We start from the raw sequence: 18,874 nt of genomic DNA, 5'->3' as shown, positions 1-18,874 counted from the left end.
AGTACACACATGTGTGAAGATGCCCTCTCAGAACACAGGATCGTGTAAAGACCTTTTCAAAAACCGTAAAAGCAGACAACAGCAAAAACCCACCAAAAAAATGTAAGGGAAAGAGAGACATGAGAAACCAGGCACAAATGGTACATAAATCCACTTGGAAGAACAGTCCAGAGCAGGCTAGCTCCCAGAGACAGAAAATAGACTAGTGGTTATAGAGGTGTCGGGGGTGTGTGTGTGGGGGTGAATACTTGGTGGACAAGGAGCTTGGGGAAGATTAAAATCTCCTGAAATTAATGGAAATGGTTTCACAGTCTGAATCCATAAAAACCTCTAGTGGCCACTTAAAACCAGTGGATCACAAGGCCTGTGACACACTTTCCAGAAAGACAGTTAAGCCAGAGCCTGAAAGCAACTCCCATCCCCCCATGTACCTATAAGAGAATGAATGGTTCTGCCTTGTAGACAAAACCCAGTGCTGGGGTAGGGCCATTGAGGCAGGAGCATGACCGAGAATTCAACTTGTGTGTAGATAGCTTGTCACCCATCCACCCCGTGCATGGACTCCTTGGCTCATCTCATAACCAAATTGTGGTGGCTGCTACCATAAACCAAGGTGCAAGGTGTCTCTGGTGTATTGATCTGTACTCCCAGGAGTGGTATGTTGGGATTCTTTCCTAATGGTTTCAGGAATCACCATTTCTCCAAGCCATACCAAATTCCAGGGCATGGATTTGTTTGTTTGTTTGTGCTAAGGATTGACCCTCATGCCTGTTAGGCAAGCATTCTTGTACTAAGCTCCAGCTCTCCTTTCTGATTTGTTTTGTTTTGGTTTTTGGTGGCTATTGTTGGAGACAGTTTCTTTTTCTGTGTAGTCCTGGCTGTCCTGGAATTCACTCTGTACACTGTGCTGGTCTTGAACTCAGAGGTCCGCCTACCTCTGCCTTCTGAGTGCTGGGATTAGGGGTGTGCACCACTTGCCTCCGTTTTGGTTTTTGAGACAGGATCTTATCATATAGTTCAGCCTGGCCTCTAATTCCAGTGCTAAGGTGACAAGTATCACTACTGCACCCTATTTTATCTGGTGCCAGGAATGGAACCTAGGGTTTCTTGCATTCCAGCCAAGCACTCTACCAACAGAGCCACAGTGCCAGCCCTTAAATATTTTATTTATTTATTTATTTTGAGACAGGATCTCATTGTGTAGCCCTGTTGGCTTGAAGCTCAGTATGTAGACCAGGCTGGCCTCAAACTCACAGATTGCCCCTGCTTTTGCCTCATTCCCAGAGCTGGAATTAAAGATTTGTGCTACCATGCTAGGCCATACAACATGTTTTAATTGTATTCACACCTACTTCCTCTAACTTCCCTGCAACACTGGAACACTTTCCTCTCCAAGCTTCATGTCTTCTTTCTTTAATGACTTGCTGAGTCCAGTTAGTATGGCCCACATGTGCATAGGTGTGTGAGGGGCCATCTACTGGAGCATGGGCGGCCTAACTAACAGTGGCCACATGTCTAAAGGAAAATGACCCTTGGTTCCCCAGCAGCCTCTTCAGCCAGTAGCTCCATAGGTTGTGAACAGGGGCCTCATAAGCCTCTCCTTTGTACCTAGGTTAGCCACATGGCACTTAGATTGCCATTCCTCAGCATCCTGAGCACTGGTCTTACAGGGGAGCATTTCTGTGTCCAGCTTTATCTTTGTTTTCTAGTGATGCTTTTTAAAAAAAAATACTTCAGCAATTTCATTCGTGTATATACTGAATGCTTGATTGTTGTGGTGTTTGAATGAGAATGCCCTCTCCCCCATAGGCTCATTTTTTAAATACTTGGTCCCCAGTTTATGGAACTGTTCTAGAAGGATTGGGAGGTGTGGCTTTATTGTAAGAGTTGAGTCACTGGCATTGTAAAAATAGCTTAGTCAGGAGCTCCACTACACCCAGACCTGCCCCTGAGAGCCAGAACAGTGACATCACTCACTCAAGATAACCAGACACAGGCCTAGAACCCCATGACACCCGCAGTACAGTATATAAACAAAGACCAAGAGCAAAGCTCTGCTCTGCACATCTGAAGAGACACCGCTTTGATCTCTCCTGAGGCTGGAGAGTCTCCACCAGGATCCTGACCCTCAAATCAGAAACTGTTGTTAGAGGCTGAACCTGACCTTCAGCTAAGATATGTCACACCAGTGAACAACCAGGATTGGGAGTTTAGAGTTTGAATTTGAGTGATGACTGTCATTTTAATAAAATAGAACTTTTGTTAAACTTTGCATATCTGTCTTCTTGCTCAGAACACTGAGGGTGGTCTTTGAGGTTTCAAAAGCCCACACTCTTCCCAGTTAGTTCTCTCTGCCTCATTCTCTGCCTCTTGCTTGTAGATCAGATGGAAGCTTGCAGCCTACATCAGATATACTGATCCAGTGCTCTGGCTGCCTGCCAGCTGCCATGTTCCCACCGTGATGGTCATGGACTCCATTACCTCTGGTACTGTGAGTCCCAGATTAAATGCTGCTTTTTTTAAAAAAAAATAATTTGTTTTTATTTTATGTGCATTGGTGTTTTGCCTGTATATTTGTCTGTATGAGGGTGCCAGGTCCCCTAGAATTGGAGTTATAGATAGTTGGGAATTGAACCAGGGTCCTCTAGAAGAGCAGCCAGTACTCTTAACTGCCAAGCCATTTCTCCAGCCCCATAAAAACTTAACCTTTCTCATGGTGTTTTGTCATGGCAATAGAAAAGTAGCTAAGAGCTGGACATAGTGGTGCACGTCTTTAATGCCAGCACTGCAGAGGCAAAGACAGGCAGATCTTTGTGAGTTCAAGGCCAGCCTGATTCTCATAATGAGCTATAGGTATGTAGAGAGACTCTGTCTCAGGGAAGAAATAAAAGGGGGAGGGTAGCTGAGGCAGTTTTCTTTGCTTTCCCTTCATCTTCACACTACCCCTCCCACTGATGCCCTTTTCAGGTCCCTCCCACTAGTCTTGTTTAGCTATGGTTGCTTGCAAAGGCATGAGTGTATTGGGTTATTTACTGCACATGATAATGCACCCTAGGACCCTTTCCTTGCCTGTAGTCCCTCAGTGAGGGGTGGGGCCTTATGAGTCCCCTCCTCCGTGTATAATGCGATGTTGGCAGGCTGCAACCTGTGCAGGAATTGAGCCAGTAACTGCAACTCCATCCTGTCCAGAAGACACTGCCTCTTATCACTTTTTGCTCTCTGATTTTTAAAATCTTTATTTTATTTTTTATGTATTTATTTACTTTTTATTTGTTCTGTGTGTGTGTGTATGTCTGTGTGTATCTGTATGTGTGTATCTTCTGTTTGCATGTGTGCTTGCATGCCAGAAGAGGGCATTAGACTCCATTTTAGATGGTTGTGATTGCCATGTGGTTGCTGGAATTAAACTCAGGACCTCTGGACAAACGTCAGTACTCTTAACCGCTGAGCCATCTCTCCAACCCTAATTCTTAGTTTTTCAAGGCAGGGTTTCTCTGTGTAGTCCTGGCTGTCCTTGAACTCCCTCTGTAGGTCAGATTAAAGACTTGTACTACCACACCAAGCTTGTTCTTGTTTTTTTTTTTTTTTTAGAAAGTAATTTTATTAAATTATAAAAGTTTCCATTTCCGCCCCTCCTCATAACACCCTCCCACTCCCCCCACTCCCTCTCCTCCTCCCTCTTTGTCCCTAAGGGCAGTCAGGGTTTCCTGCCCTGTGGGAAGTTCAAGTTCCTCCCCCCTCCCTCCAGGTCCAGGAAGGTGAGTATCCAAACAGACTGGATCCCCAAAATCCAGTATATGCAGAGGAAACAAGTCCCAGTGTCATTGTCAATGGCTTTTCAGAAAGACTCCGGGCCAGCCACATTCAGAGAATCCGGCCACATTCAGAGAATCTGGTTGGATAACGTCCTCGTTCAGTCCCAGTCCAACTGGCCTTGGTGAACGCTCATTAGATCAGTCCCCTTGTATCAGTGGGTGATCGCATCCCGCGCAGTCCTGATTTACTTTTTCATTTTCTTCCTCCTTCTGCTCCTCATTTGGACCTTGGGGGGCTCAGTCCGGTGCTCCAATGTGGGTCTCTGTCTCTATCTCCATCCATCGCCAGATGAAGGATCTGGGACTCTTGTCTATTTCCTACCTTCTGGCGGATAGCTAAATAATCTTCATCAGGTTCATCTTCTTATTTAGCTTCTCTAGGATCACGAATAATAGGCTCAAAGACCTTCAATTATGGTTAGAATCCACTTATGAGTGTGTTCTTGTTTTTTTTTTGAAGCGGATTCTCTCTATGTACCCTTGGCTATTCTGGAACTCCCTACATAGGCCTCAGACTCACAGAGATCTAACTGCTTCTGCCTATGAGTGCTGGAATTAGAGGCATATGCCTGGCTTCTTAACATTTTTTTGTTCCTGCTTCCAGATGTTTCTGGATCTTTGGAGGCACTGCTGTAGTTGTCCTATTTAGGTCTGGTGTGAGCACCCTCAGTCACTCTCCACTTTGACCCCTTGTGTATCTATCTCTACACGAAGTGCTGCCGACCCCACTGCAGAGGCAGGCTTCTCTGATGGAGACCAAGAGCAGCACTGATTGATGGTTATTTTTAAGTCCAGTTTGACAGTTAAACAACAGTAGTAGCATGGCGGTGCATGTTTTTAATTCCAGCACTTGAGACACAGAGGCTGGAGATCTCTGAGTTCATAGCCAGCCCAGTCTACAGTGACAGTTCCAGGACAGCCAGAACTACATATAGAGACCTGTTAAGAAAACAACAACAAAACCAAAACCTGTAGTAGGTGCTCTCCCAAATCCTGGACCTCTCTAGCTACCAGTTTTTGGCTAGTACTACAGAGACAGGCATGAATAATAATCCTGATAACATTGCTGCACCAGTGAATATATCTTCCCAGCCAGGTTGTTACTGTAGCTTGTAGGCACAGCTGGGTAGGACCACTGATGATTTTCTCAGCACTTTTTTTTAAAGGATTTATTTATTTTTATTTTTTTGTGCATTGGTATTTTATCTGCATGCTTATCCTTGTGAGAGTGCCAGATCCCCTAGAACTGGAGTTGCAGACTGTTATTGTGAGCTGCCAGGTCTTCTGGCAGAGCAGCCAGTGCTCTTAATCATTGAGCCATTTTCCTCATCCCAAAACTGTACTGGGGTTTGTTTTGTTTTTGTTTTTTTTGAGATAGGGTTTCTCTGTGTAGCCCTGACTATCTAGGACCTCACTATATAGACCAGGCTGGCCTCACACAGAGATCCACCTGCCTCTGCTTCCAGAAGCTGGGATTAAAGGCATGCGTCACCATGGCCCTGCTCTCAGCACGTAATACCTGCCACTAGTCAACAGGGAATAGCGCTCAGTCCAGTGTGTGATGTCTTCAACAATAGGTCTAACATCTAGCTCTGCTTGCCGCCAAGGGCAGTCGAGTAGCAGAAGCCTGTAATGTGGCAAGGGCCTCCCTGGCCAGCATCGGGCTGAACCTGCATTTATTCTCCCAGCTTCTAGGAGGAGGGGAACTTTCTGCTGCTGCTGTCTGACTTGCTGAGCAGTATAGTGCTGCCCTTGCAGAATGAGCTCAGAAGTGTTCCTCCTCCCTTCCTTGAAAGAATCTTTGAAGAATTAGTGTTCATTCCCTTTCAGTGTTTCTTAGAATTCATCATGAAGTTGTTGGCTCTGGGATGTCTTTTGGGGAATATTTTTGAGAACTAATTCAGATTCTTTCTTCCTTTGAAGTCTCAAGAGATTTTACTACTTTCAGCCATTTAGTTTATTTCAAATTTTTTTCCCATTTCCTCCAAGGTTTTCAATTTCTTTCATAGTGTTCTCTTTTAAAAATAGTATTTAAAAAATAGTCCTTTAGGACTGGAGAGATGGCTCAGAGGTTAAGAGCATTGCCTGCTCTTCCAAAGGTCCTGAGTTCAATTCCCAGCAACCACATGGTGGCTCACAACCATCTGTAATGGGGTCTGGTGCCCTCTTCTGGCCTGCAGACATACATACAGACAGAATATTGTGTATGTAATAAATAAATAAATGTTTTAAAAAAAAGTCAGAAGGATTTAAAAAAAAAATAGTCCTTTAAAAATAGTATTTCAGCCAGGCGGTGGTGGCACACTCCTTTAATCCCAGCACTTGGGAGGCAGAGGGAGGTGAATCTCTGTGAGTTCCAGGCTAGCCTGGTCTACAAGACAGTTCCAGGACAGGATCCAAAGCTACAGAGAAACCCTATCTTGAAAAACAAAAAGTATTGTTTCATGGAATTGGAGAGACGTCTCAGTCTCAGTGGTTAACAGCATTTGTTGTTTGCAGAGGACTTGGATTCAGTTCCCAGCACCACATCCTCAGCTCGCAATCCTTTGTAACTCCAGTTCCAGGGGATCTGATGCTCTCATCCAGCCTCTGTACATACGGTGCATGCATGCAGGCAAACACACACACACATAAAATAAAAATAAACCAATCTTAGCTGGGTGTGATGGTGCAGACCTTTAATCCCAACACTCAGAAGGCAGAGGCAGGTGGATCTCTGTGAGTTCTTGATGAGCCTAGTCAATATTTCTAGGCTAGCCAGGCCTACAGAATGAGACCCTATCTTAAAAATAAAAAATTTTACAAATATTAATTGTTAATTCATTCATTATTGTGTGTGTGTGTGTGTGTGTGTGTGTGTGTGTGTGTGTGTGTTATGCACATAGAGGTCAGAGGGCAACTTTGGAGTCAGCTTTACTCTATCTTTACATGGGCTCTGGGGATCAAACCCAGGTCTTCAGGCTTATACAGCAAGTACCTTTACCTGCAGAGACATCTTGACAGCCCCTCATTCTTTTTTATTTATTTGTTTGTTTGTTTTTTTGGTTAGTCTTGATCTCCCTACATTTATTCCAAATATTAGTCATTTGAGTCCCCCCTCCCCTGCCCCTTGGGAAGTCTTGGTTCTTTCCTTTTCCTCTCCTCCCCTCACTTTTTTTTTTAAAAAAACATGTTAGCCACAAATTCACTGTATAGAAAATCTTGAATTCCTGCTTCTCCTGCTTCTACCTCCCCCGTGCTGGGATGCCAGGTGTGTACCACCATGCTTGGTTTATGTGGTGCTGGAGACAGCAGGACTTCTGCATCCCAGGGGAACATTCTACCCATGGAACCCCATTTCTTGAAGCTTTGGTTTGCCCCATCCGCTACCCCTGCCAAGACAGTTTCTCTGTGCAGCTTTGGCTGTCCTGGAACGTGCTTTGTAGACCAGGTTGGCCTTAAACTCAGAGATCCACCTGCCTCTGTCTCTTGATTGCTAGGATTAAAGGTGTGCGCCACCACCACCCAGCAGTTTGCCTTTTATCACTGGGTCCCTCTCTACAGACTGCAGGCACACAGTGGCTGGTGTCCACGTAATATTGATAATTCGCCAATTCCCTCTTGTGAATTATTACTTTCTGCTGAAGTTTGGGGGCATACGTTCCTTGCTTCCAGTCTTTGCTATTCTCTGCCATGGCCAAACCTGCAGTCTCTTGAAGGTTGTTCTGTATATACTCGAGTTGGGAAGATGGCTGAGTGGGAAAGCACTAGTTTAGCCTTGAGTTGTAGCCCACCATGAAGGAAAAGGAGGAAAAGTAGATAGACAAAACCCCTAGAGAGTATAGGCCTCACTGTTGCCAGGTGGATATGTGCACAAGTCTTTCTTCCCACCTTGTTGCTTCTTGGTAGTATTTACTCTAAATGTTTTCTGTTTTCTTGCTCATCTTTCACTTATTTTTCTTTCCTTTTGGTTGGGCGAGTGGCAGGATCTCACTATGTCATCTTGGTAGGAATTTACTATGTAGATCACTGGCCTTAAACTCGTAGAGATCCTTCTGCCTCTGCTTTCTGGTGCTAGTAGAAAAGGTTTGCGACAACCTGCATAGCCTCTTCTGTTTCTTTCTTTCTTTTTCTTTTTTTAAAGATTAAACTGAGCAGTGGTGGTGCATACCTTTAATCCCAACACTCAGGAAGCAGAGGCAAGTGAGGGAGTTCAAGGACAGTCAGGACAATACAGAAAATCTCTGTCTCAATAAACAAAACCACAAAGACTTTTCTTAATTTTATGTGTGTGTTTTGCCTGCATCTATGTGTATATGCCACATGCATGCCTGTGTCTGGGGAGACCAATAGAGTGCTGGGTTGAGCTAGAGTGATATTTCTTGTGCGTGCTAGAGACCAACCCAGGGTCCTCTGCAAGAACAGTCAGTGCTCTTATTTGAGGACCTACCTCTCCGCCCAACCCCCCACCCAGATTTCTTTTGATAGGCTGTTTCTATATAAACCCAGGCTAGTCTGGAAATTCCAGTATTTTTGCCCTTAAGCCCCTGGAATACAGGGACCCTTTCTTGCCATTTGTGTAATTACTGAAAGCATCGCCAGAACTCACTTAAAAAGCTGTAGGTGTGGTGGTCTGCTTCCATCAGGAGGGAGGCAGGGACAGGAAGCCCTGGAGTAAGCTAACTGGTTTAGCTGAACTACAGCTCTGGGTTTCCAAGAGACAGTGCCTCAGAGAATAAGGTGAAGGGTGATGGAGGAAGACTGATATCAGCCTTGATTCCGAATGTTGACGTAACATGTGCACCCACACAGATGGCATATGCATGCACATTGCCCACACACAAGCTGAATAAAGTGGGGTGTTGACATCCACACCTATAGAATAACCTAATTCCTCTGCCCCATTCTTCTCTGTCAGCACACAGTATTCCTTGACTCTGTATTACTTCCCATCGTTATCTTGCATGGACTTCTGTTTCTAGGGGTCATTCTCCTGACAGAGCCTGAGGGTCACCAGGCTTGTATGAGCGCTGTGCTGAGGGATCAGTGCCTGAGGAAGTGGATTTAGGAATGTGTTGCCTCACATGACGGAAGGTCTCTGCTAGTGTCCTCACAGGGGTGCTGAGGAGAAGGGTCTGTGCTGCTTGTGTGGTTCTTATGGTTCCCCCACATCATGGCCTTTGTGATAGCACCCAGTTCCTGTGCCTCCTCTGCCTGCTTCTGCCTCAGGGCTTGACTAAGTATTAGGACCCCATTTACAGATGGAGAACTGGGACACTGATGTCCTTGTGCTAGTGTGGCGGTGGCTCAGCTGTCAGGGTACAGACTCTGCCTGCAGTAGCCCCATTCTTCCTGTGTTCAGAGTTCTGGTTTCTTTTCATTCTGGCTCCCAGGTGTGCTGCGAGCAGGATCGCTGCTACTTAGGTAGGCACCTCAGCAGTCAGAAGTGTCACTTTTACCTGTGTGGCCTTGGTCTGAGTTACTTTACCCCCGCATACCTGGTTTCCACATCTACCAAATGTGAGTGAGAAAACATAGAATTCCACCACTCAGGATACCAAGGCAGGGGGATTGATTAGGAGTTAAGGTCCGCTAGAGCTACATTTGGATACCCTTAAACAACCAAAAGACCAACTGGGGACAGGAGAGCCCCGTGGTAGCACAGCAAGACTGCCTTCCCACAGTCAGCCCAGCTCCTGTGGGGTATATATGTTTTGCACAGGCTGTTTATTAACAGGGGGTGATTTGTTTGTTTGTTTTTGAAATGGTCTCATGTAGCTCAGGCTGGCCTCAACCTCAGTACGTAGCCAAGGATGACCTTGTACCTCTTATCTTCCTGCCTTCAACTCTTAGTGCTGGGGCGTACATGTCCACCCTATCTGTTCTATGCAGTTCTGGGGATGGAACTCAGGGAAACACTTTGCTCACCAAGTGGCAGGCACTGCTGGGACATGGTGCTGAACACAGCAGACAATCTTCCTGGTCCTTGTGGAGCTGACAGGCTACTTTGGAGCTGGGAGAAGGCTATATGGCTGTTGCTGAAGGAAAAAGATCCAGAGACACTGTTGGGTCATGGGAGGCTGAGCTGCCAGAGGAGGGGTCTGCAAAAGGGATCAGCTTGTAAGAAGGATGGTTCTGGAATGTTCTGGTAGATTGAAGGCTGTGTGCCTTTTCTTCCTTCCTAGGGAACAGTTGGGCCCACAGAGGTGGGAATCCATATGTTGCCAGGCATCTGTCATGCTGAGGCTGTATAGACTTGGGGTCATTGTCTCAATCCTCACCTCACCCTGTTTTACACAACACCCAGGATATGAAAGAGTCCTCTGCTGAGGGCACTTAGCTGACACACAGCAGGCCAGGGCAGGGCCACAACTCTTCCACCAGTAGTTCTGGGCCATCAGAGGGCCTGGAAGGGTGGAGATGAGACCCATGGTTCCGTGATTCAAGCAGCTTCCCTGTCACTCTGGGTAATGTTATTCGGCTATTCCATACAACTGGATGGTGACAGGTTAAATATTTACCTGTTGCCTGGAATTCATATCACCTGGAGACTGAAACATACTTTTGTTTTGTTTTATTTTCTTTCGCTTTGTTCGTGAGAAAGTCTCATGGAGCCCAGACTGGTCTCACTAACAGTAATCCTGCTCCTGAGTTCTAGAATTTCATACGTTTACCGCCACTCTTGGATTTCTCATTTGTTCTTGTTTAGCCGGAGTCTCATGAGTCCAGGCTAGCCTAGAGCTTACTATGTACCTGAGGATGATCTGAACTCCAGATCCGCCTGCTACCAATGAGTACTGGGATCACATGAGGGTCACCACACCCAGGGAAACAGATACTTTGCTATTCCCAATCCATGGATGACCTCTATCAAGCCAGTTGCCTCTGTGCAGAAAGATACAAACGGATGAAACCCCCTGATTGGGGCTAGGGCTTAGTGGTTAAAGTGTTTGCCTGACATGTACAAATCCCTGGGCTCCATCTACAAGCCAGGCATAGTGGTGCATGCCTGTGATTCTAGCACTTGAAGAGGCAGGAGGATCATACTCAGCTACCCAGAGGCTTCAGAGCCAGCCTGGGCTATATGAGATCCTACCTCAAGACAAAGAAAACAAACATCAACAACAAAACTTCCTAAATATGACGCAGGTTTCCTCCATATAGTGCAGCTTTCCTCTGTAAAAAGCCCGCACTGTGTTTGCACTCTGGAGGGCACCTGGCCCTGGACTGCTTCTCAGAACAGTTGCCAAAGTTGACTTAGTCCATTCCCTGCTGGTTGGACATTTAGGTCTTTAATGATGTTCTCTTGGGCAGGTGTTGGCATCTGTCCTTATTAACTCATGTAGGCAGTGACTGGTTTCTGACTGTGGGGTCTCTGCCCTCTCTCAGTGTCTGATGGGTGTAGGCCCCATCGCCTACCTGCCCTGGAGGTGTTCATGTTCCAGCTGGAACCGCTCATTTGAGAAGTAGATGAACCAGAAAGTGCAAGCTAGTAAGGACATCTCTGTGAGGAAAACGAAAACAGGCAGTGCAGGGTGGGTGTAAACTCACCAGGAAGCAGCTAGAGCTCTCTGAAAAGGGGACATCGCATCTAACCCTCAGTGTGCAGAGGCAGCCAGAGTTGTCATAAGAAAGGTTACTGTGTGAGGACAAACAGAGGCCCTGAGGCAGAAATTTGCTGGTTTCCTCTGAGAGGCCTTCACTGTGGAAGAAAGAGGGAATAAGTGAAGGGTGGGAGGGCGATGGTTGCGTGATGGCATGACAGCCCCTGAAAGTTACGAAAGGAGTAGTGATTAAGGTTACCCCTTACTTTGCCTGTGTAGACCATTGCTGTCACGTGTGCGGGTGTGCATACCAGAAACTGATAGTGGATAGCTATTGCCATATTTTTGAGACTAGGTTCTTTTGTTGAACCTGGAGTTTATCAGACTGCTTGGCCAGTAAGCCAGGGATCTTTCTCTCCCTGCCTCCCAAGTGCTGAGATTGCAGATGTAAACCATTGCTTAGCTTGTGTAGGTGCTGGGGTCCCACACTTGGGTCCTTCCTCAGATTGTGTGCTAGACACATTACTGACCAAGCCAAGAATGCTGTATTGTGGGATACTATGGTGAGAACTTTGTAACTGACTCTCCCTCTTCTGAGGCAGGTGTCTTACCTACTTAACCAACAAAGAAACTGAGGCCATAAGAGGTCACCCAACTCTCTCTAGATGTCCAGAAAGGTTCTAAAAGTAATCCACAGACTGACAAGTCCCACAGCTGTAGCCACCAAGTCACCCTATTTCCTGCTCTTGATCCTCGCCCAAACTGGCCCTCAGATATGACCAGGAGCAGGTGACACTAGGCCTGAGTGCCAAGGGTGGGACTGAACTGGGTTCTGCTGGATTCCTGACTAGGGAGGGACTGCTGGGCAGAAGCTGGGAGGTGAGCAGTACCAGGCCTGAGCTCACAAGGCCAAACAGGTGCCAGGTTGCCACCCCCTCCACCTGAGCTCAGTGTCCTGTTCTGTGAAATGGCTGAGTCGGCCCTTGATCCCACCCTGATAGTGTACTTGTTGTGTGCCAGACTCTGGTCGGGGAGATTGGGGAGAGAGAGAGAGCTAAGTTTGGGTCCAGCCTTGGTGTGGCTGCTGCTGAGATGGGAGCACAGTAAGGGACAGACAGGAAGGCAGGGAGGAAACAGCTTAGATAGGAGTCATCAGTCGGGTCTGGGAGTGCTACAGGAAGAAGTGGGGCCTGGCCAGTGACAAGGGAGCTTGCAGGTCTGTGTTGACAGGGAGGGGCAGGAGCTGATAGGAGCAGGTTATGCAGAGCTTAGTGGGCCACCGAGAAGGTCTGAGTCTGAGGGAAACACTACTCCTCCCAACTCCCCAGGCCCTAATCAGCTTGCCGAGGGACAGAAAGTGGATCTGATCCGGTGTGACCTCTAATCTAGTAACTTTAGGCTCTGAGATTTTGGGAATGAGGGTGATGAGGAAGGGGTCTCCATCCAGGGCCTTTGCCTCCATCCTGCCAGAAACCAGGCTACTCAATTGTTGGTGAGGGCTCACCTTTCCTGCTGTGCCGGGTCTCCTTCCCCTAGAAGGCCTGGAGACCTAGCCTTCAGTTGTTGGTTCACAAGCTGTCCCCACCCTCTCCACTCAGGGTGAAGCCAAGGTCTCTCTCCAGAAAAAGGTAAATAAGCCTGCCATTGTGCTACCGCTTCCCTGACCCCACCCAGGAGCCCTTTCATCCTACGACAGACTGGAGGGGGAGAAGCCTTCACAATGATCCTGTCACTAGTCCTGTGAACAGGGGATGGCCTTTTATAGCACAGGGAACCAGTCAACAGAGACATTTGACCCAAGAGCCCATATACCTTCTGTCTCCTCAACACACTGGATTATAGCTGCTGCTTGAGAGACTGTGTTCAGGCTGCTGTTTACCTGACCAAATGCAGCTCTGGCCTCTGAGGCTGACCTGGCAGCAGTGGGAAGGAAGGATGGACTCAAGCTGTAGCCTCTGACCATTGATAGGTAGGCAGTTCCCTAGGGAAGGGTTTCCTGGCAGAAAGAACAACTCCTGCGAAGGTCAAGGGTTCAGAGGGCCACTGGGGGACCTAGATAGTCTGGAGACCAGGACTGGATTGGCAGCTGTGAGTGAACACTTTTGTAGGGAGCATTTTGGAGGTCTGTGTTTAGAAATAAATGTGGGGTTGAGGTGTTGGGTTGTGGCTCAGTCAGAGGGCTGGTCTACCATGCAGAAAGCCTTGGGGTTCATCAGTACCACATAAACCAGGCATTGGTGGTGCATATCTGTAATCCCAGCACTTGGGAAGTAGAGACAAGACAATCAGGAGTTCAAGGCAAGCCTGGGCTACAAGAGTCCCTGTGCCAAAAGAGAAAAAAAAAGAAAGAAAGGAAGGAAACAGAAGGGGAACAGCTCCATTTGGCAGTGAGAAATGTCACCCTTTACACTAAACTGATCATGTGCTATCACTGTACCAGGCCTAGAGACACAGAAAAGTGAAACCTGGCCTGGGGAACTGATACCTGTGCTTAGATATGGAGGTGTGGGTGGCTTTGAGCCGGAGTCTTCCCATCTCCATATATTTTGTTGCCATCCCCCACAGTTGGCAGAGTTTTACTGACCAGGAAACCCAGACCTGAAAGTGAACCCAAGTCACGTAGCACAGAACTAGCTAAGTGAGAAACTGGGATGCTAGGGCAGCCAGAGCACACAGGAAATGTCATAGCAACAGCAAAGAAAAGGACTCATGCCTTGGGAGGCAGGTGACCTGGGGAAGGAAGAACTAGATGAAGCTAGAGGCCATCTCCATTGCCAGCTGTGGACAGTTGGCCTTTGTGGTAGAACTGCTTAGCAGGCCTGTTGGGTGTGTTCTGCTGCTCTGTGCAGGGAACACTTTTCTTTTTTTAAGATTTTTTTTTAATGTGTATATGTGTTTTGCTGGCATGTGTGTTTGTGTACTGATGACCTATATGCCTGGTGCTTAAGATCAGAGAGGGTGTCAGATCCCCAAAGAATGGAATTAGAGTTGGTTGTGAGCTGCCATGTGGGTGCTGGGAATTGAACCAGGGTCCTCTGGGAGAGCAGCCAGTGCTTTTAACCACTGAGCCAATTACTCCAACTCCAGAAAGCAGGAAAAAAATCTAAAGCACATTTATTTCCTTATTTCCTTATTTATTTTGTGTGTGGGATAGTGGTGGTGGTACTCTTGGCATGGCATGCAAGTGGAGGCCAGATGACGGCCTTCCAGAGTCAGTTCTGACCTTTCACCATGTGAAACCCAGGAATCAAACTCAGGTCTTCAGATTTGACAGAAGATACCTTTACCTACTTGACTATTTCACTGGCCTGTGGAAATCATCTTGAGTAGACCTTTCTAGACCAAACCCCTGAGGGGTTTAAGATGGGTAGCTTGGGGGCTTGGATGCTGTGCACTCAGTTCCAGGGCTCATGAAAGCAGCATTATATTAGTTCTGGGCTGCTAGCTCCCAGTCTGGCCTGTGACATGACTGGCCATCTCCTGCTTAGCCTCTTCCTCCTTGGGCTCTGCCTTCTTTGTTGCCCTCCCTGTTGGCCGCTTTTCTTGTGAGAACTAGAGTTTGGCCAGGGTATCCCATATATCATCATTTGAAACTCTCTATGTCCTTTGTCTGGGACAGAGGCTGATGTTTGGAATATCACCATTGTCCTCAGTGTGTCTTATCACCTCAGATGCTCCCACTGTAAGACCTGGTCCTGGAGGCAGAGGGTGTTCCTCAGTGATCCCCACTGAGATGCTGCATTGTGGGATAGGGGCTGAGATTCTGGGAGCTGGTGGTCAGCATCTTCAGGTGGACCTCATGTGATTCATTCTTAAGTTGCTGGCTTTGATGATGCATTGCAGCCTTAGGCAGGACCCAGTCTCTGAGTCCCTCAGTTTTGTGAGATGGGGGAATTGAGCAACCTGTCAGGATCTTATCACTATTAAATTGGTGAATCCATGCAAAGTGCACTTGCTCTCTTCCTCACTTGTCACACCATAGTGGCTGCTCTACAATACCTATGGATATGTGTTTAACTACATTAATGAATTGATTTAGTTTAGGACTTTTGAGACAGAGTCTCAGATATCTGAGACTAATCCATAACTTACTATCTAGTCAGACATGACCTTGAACACACTGACCATAACGATTTTTGCAAATCAGCACCCAGTGACATAGTCAGCAACGTCTGAGGACAGTCAGTGGACCCAGCTCCGTGGGCTCTGTTGTAGTTCATTTGTGTTTTCTTTAATAGCAAAACAAATCCTCCCTACCTGGTCCACCCAGGAGGAAATTCCTTGTGAGAAGATAAAAGGCTCTTTTTCTTTTATGTGTCTGGCTTCATGAGCCTCTAGATGGGCTCTTGGTATTGACTAGCCCCTCTTGCTGAGTTGTGAAGCTTTTGTTTAACTTACTCCGTGAAACACTTAACAGGTTACGTTTCATTTATTTATTATGCACATGTGTATCTGTGTGTGTGTGTGTGTGTCTGTGTGTTGTGGTCATGTGTGGAGGTCAGAAGGCCACTTGTTAGTTGGCGCTTTCTTCTCCATGCCAATCCTAGGCATTGTGTTCAGTCATCAACCTTGCTGGCAAGTGCCTTCACCGCGCTCTCTTGTCTTTAGTTCCTTCTATTGCATTTCTGGGGATGAGCTCATTAACTGCCCATACTAGTCAGGTGTTGTGTTCCTGAGCTATAGCCCTAGCTGATGTAGCTCAGGCTGGCCTGGCACCTGTACTACAGCCAAGGACGACCTTGACATTCTGATCCTCCTACTGCTTTTCCCCTCCTCCCCTGCAAAATTCCCACATAGGTCTCTGGAGCCACATAGCCCAAGTTCTTTTTGTGCTATGTAAAGGACTGAATCTGGGTCTCATACACACTATGCAAGTGCACTGCCATCCTGTATTGCTCTGCAAATTCTTTAGATCTGAGTTGTTCTGTTTTTCCATATGGTCACATGTAGCCCAAGCTGGTCATGAACTTTTGATCCTTCTGCCTCTGATGCCCTGCTGGTGACCTTTTCTGAGATTTAATGTAGATACAGTAAAGCATACATCTTAACTACACACCCTGATTATTCTGATAACTTTTTTAAAAAGCTGCTGACTACTGTACAGATCAGCATTGAGGACTTTTTTTTGCCACCTCAGAAAGTTCTGTCATGTGTCTTCCTGTCTGTTCCTCCAAAGGAAGCCTCTGCCCTGATCTTATCACAAGAGAGCTCTGCCTGTTCAGGTTCAAGTCCATCTGTATACCAGCTTAGCCTGGGCCATGTGCCTGTAACAGGTGTGTATGAGGTGTCCAGGACAACTGTACTCATTTCTATCCCCACTTGGTAGACCACACAGATGTCCATTCGCCAGACAGCAAGAACTGAACCAGCTATGTGATGATGCTGATGATGACCTAACTCAGGATGCTTTTGCCACCCTGTGTGCTGGTACAAGCTTTTAGCCACCATTCCCATTTCTTTCAGTGCTGAGAATCCAACCCAGAGTCTCCTGTGTTCTGGGCAAGCACTCTAGCAACTGAGCCACCTCTCAGCCCTTGTTTTATTCTGAGACAGCATCTTGTTGTGTAATCCCATCTGCCTGCCTCTCAGCCTTCAGCATCCTGGGTTGTTGGTGGTTGGTGGTTTTAGTTCAGACTGACCTTGAACTTGATCCTCTTTCAGTCTTCTGGGACTCTGCCACAGGAACATTGTCTGAATACAATACAAAGAAGACCTAGTGGAAGTGCTAGAGCAACACTGTCCACACAGCTCTGAGTCCTCAGCCTTCTTCACAGACCCTCCATAGCCTGAGGGCTGGGGGTCCGGGGGCAGCTGGGGTTGATGTTTGCTGAGGTTTGCAACAGACAGTTGCTCACTGCCTGTGGTCACACTTCCTGCCTCTCTAGCAGGACTGTGTGAGTCACTTCTGCTGCTTTCTCTTCTCCCAGGGACTTCCTTCCACGTGGATCAGGAATTGTCACCCGGAGGCCTCTCATTCTGCAGCTCATCTTTTCCAAAACAGGTATGAGAAAAAGAAATTTTGAAACAAAAACTAAGAAAAAGTAAAAATAAAATAAAAATGAATTAGTAAAATAAGGGATACAGAGGCAGCGTAGTTCACAGACAGCTTGCCTAGCATGTGGGAAGGCCAGGTTCCATCCTCAGCGTCATATAAACCTGGCATGGGGGTGCACACTTGTAATCCCAGCACTAGGGAGGCAGAGGCAGAAGGATCACCCTGTGGTATACAAGACCCTGTCTCCAAACAACAACAAACAAGTCTTACGTGGGGGTCATATCTGGGTGCAGATAGGGGCTTGGTTGGAATTGAAGGTCCCACATGTACAAGGAAGCTGACAAACACCTCGGTGAACACCCCAGCTGCAGCCCTGAATCCCCAACCAGGACCAGGCCACAGGTGCCATGGTTACTTTCTGTATCTTTTTTTTTTTAATTGCTTCCTTATACTTTCTGTGCAGTCACAGACCAGGCCCAATTAAAAGAACCATTGTGCCCTGTCATTTGAGGCCCAGTTCATGGTCTCATGCTGCCAGTTTCCCCCCACATGCCCTATAACTAAATTTACAATTGGGGAAACTGAGGCATAGCCAGGCTCCCTGCATTTCTGGTGGGCCCCTGACTTGGGATGCTCATGACCTGACACCTTGCCTTCCAAAGGCCTGCTGTTTTTCTTTACCCTTATCCCATTGAGACCTGGAGATTTGGTGCACAGTGCCCCTTTCCGGGTTCTGCCTCATTAAAGGCTACAGGATAGGCTGCTGCCTCTTGGATCAGGCTTCCAGTCAGCTATACTGGGAAAGGCAACTCTTCCTATACTTACTCTCAATTCCTGAAGGGCTCTGCCTCACCTTAGGAATCCCTATTTTGCATTTTTTCATGGGATACCAGCTGGCATTGTTGCTGCTTCTGGTCCCTGGCTACCCTGAGAAAGCCTGCCTGGGTAAGCAGAGAAGGAAGCCAAGCCTTTCCAGGTTCCTGTGCTGGCTTCTCTGTGGGCACCCTGTCTGCAAAGTAAAGATAATGGGAAAACCAGTTAATCATGTGCCAGGCCCTTGATGAGCAGTGCTAGCTTTATACCTGCAGGGTTGGTTGCTTGTTTGGACAGCTGGTACCCAGACTGGCCCCAGCTCTCTTGGACCTGAGCGCTAGGATGACAGTACTAGGTGAGCCACCATGCTTAATTTTACTGTAGTCTGTAGTTTTAATTTATTTTTTAAAATTTTTTATATCTTTATTTTTAATTGTATGGATATTTCACCTGCATATATATATTTGTTCACATGTGTGTCTGGTCCTTGTGGCAGTCCAAAGAAGACATCAGATCCCCTGGAACAGGAGTTACATACCACTGTATGGGTGCAGGGACTTGAACCAGTACTCTTAACCGCTGAGCCATCTCTTCAGCCCCTTATTTTATTTGTTAAATCATGTGTATACATCTGAATGCAGATACGGAAACAGAGGTCTGGAGCCACCAGATCTCCTGGAGCTCAGGTGGTCCTAAGCCACCCTACCTGGGTCCTAAGAACCAAGTTT

At 47.0% G+C, this 18,874-nt stretch overlaps 1 protein-coding gene across 14 annotated transcripts in view; it reads left to right on the top strand.

Annotated features, from left to right (window-relative positions):
* Dnm2 (dynamin 2) overlaps nucleotides 1–18,874 on the top strand; it is an 87,364-nt gene that overhangs the window by 14,632 nt on the left and 53,858 nt on the right. For all 14 annotated transcript variants that reach the window (XM_048446505.3, XM_085689849.2, XM_048446504.3 and 11 more), the window contains exon 2: nucleotides 17,266–17,339. In XM_048446505.3, the coding sequence (XP_048302462.1) occupies nucleotides 17,266–17,339 (74 nt within the window). The remainder of the gene's footprint in view (nucleotides 1–17,265; nucleotides 17,340–18,874) is intronic.

Source organism: Myodes glareolus, chromosome 4, assembly GCF_982192425.1.
Source record: "Myodes glareolus chromosome 4, mMyoGla1.1, whole genome shotgun sequence".
Taxonomy (NCBI): Eukaryota; Metazoa; Chordata; class Mammalia; order Rodentia; family Cricetidae; genus Myodes; species Myodes glareolus.
This window is presented reverse-complemented; position numbering and strand designations above follow the sequence as displayed.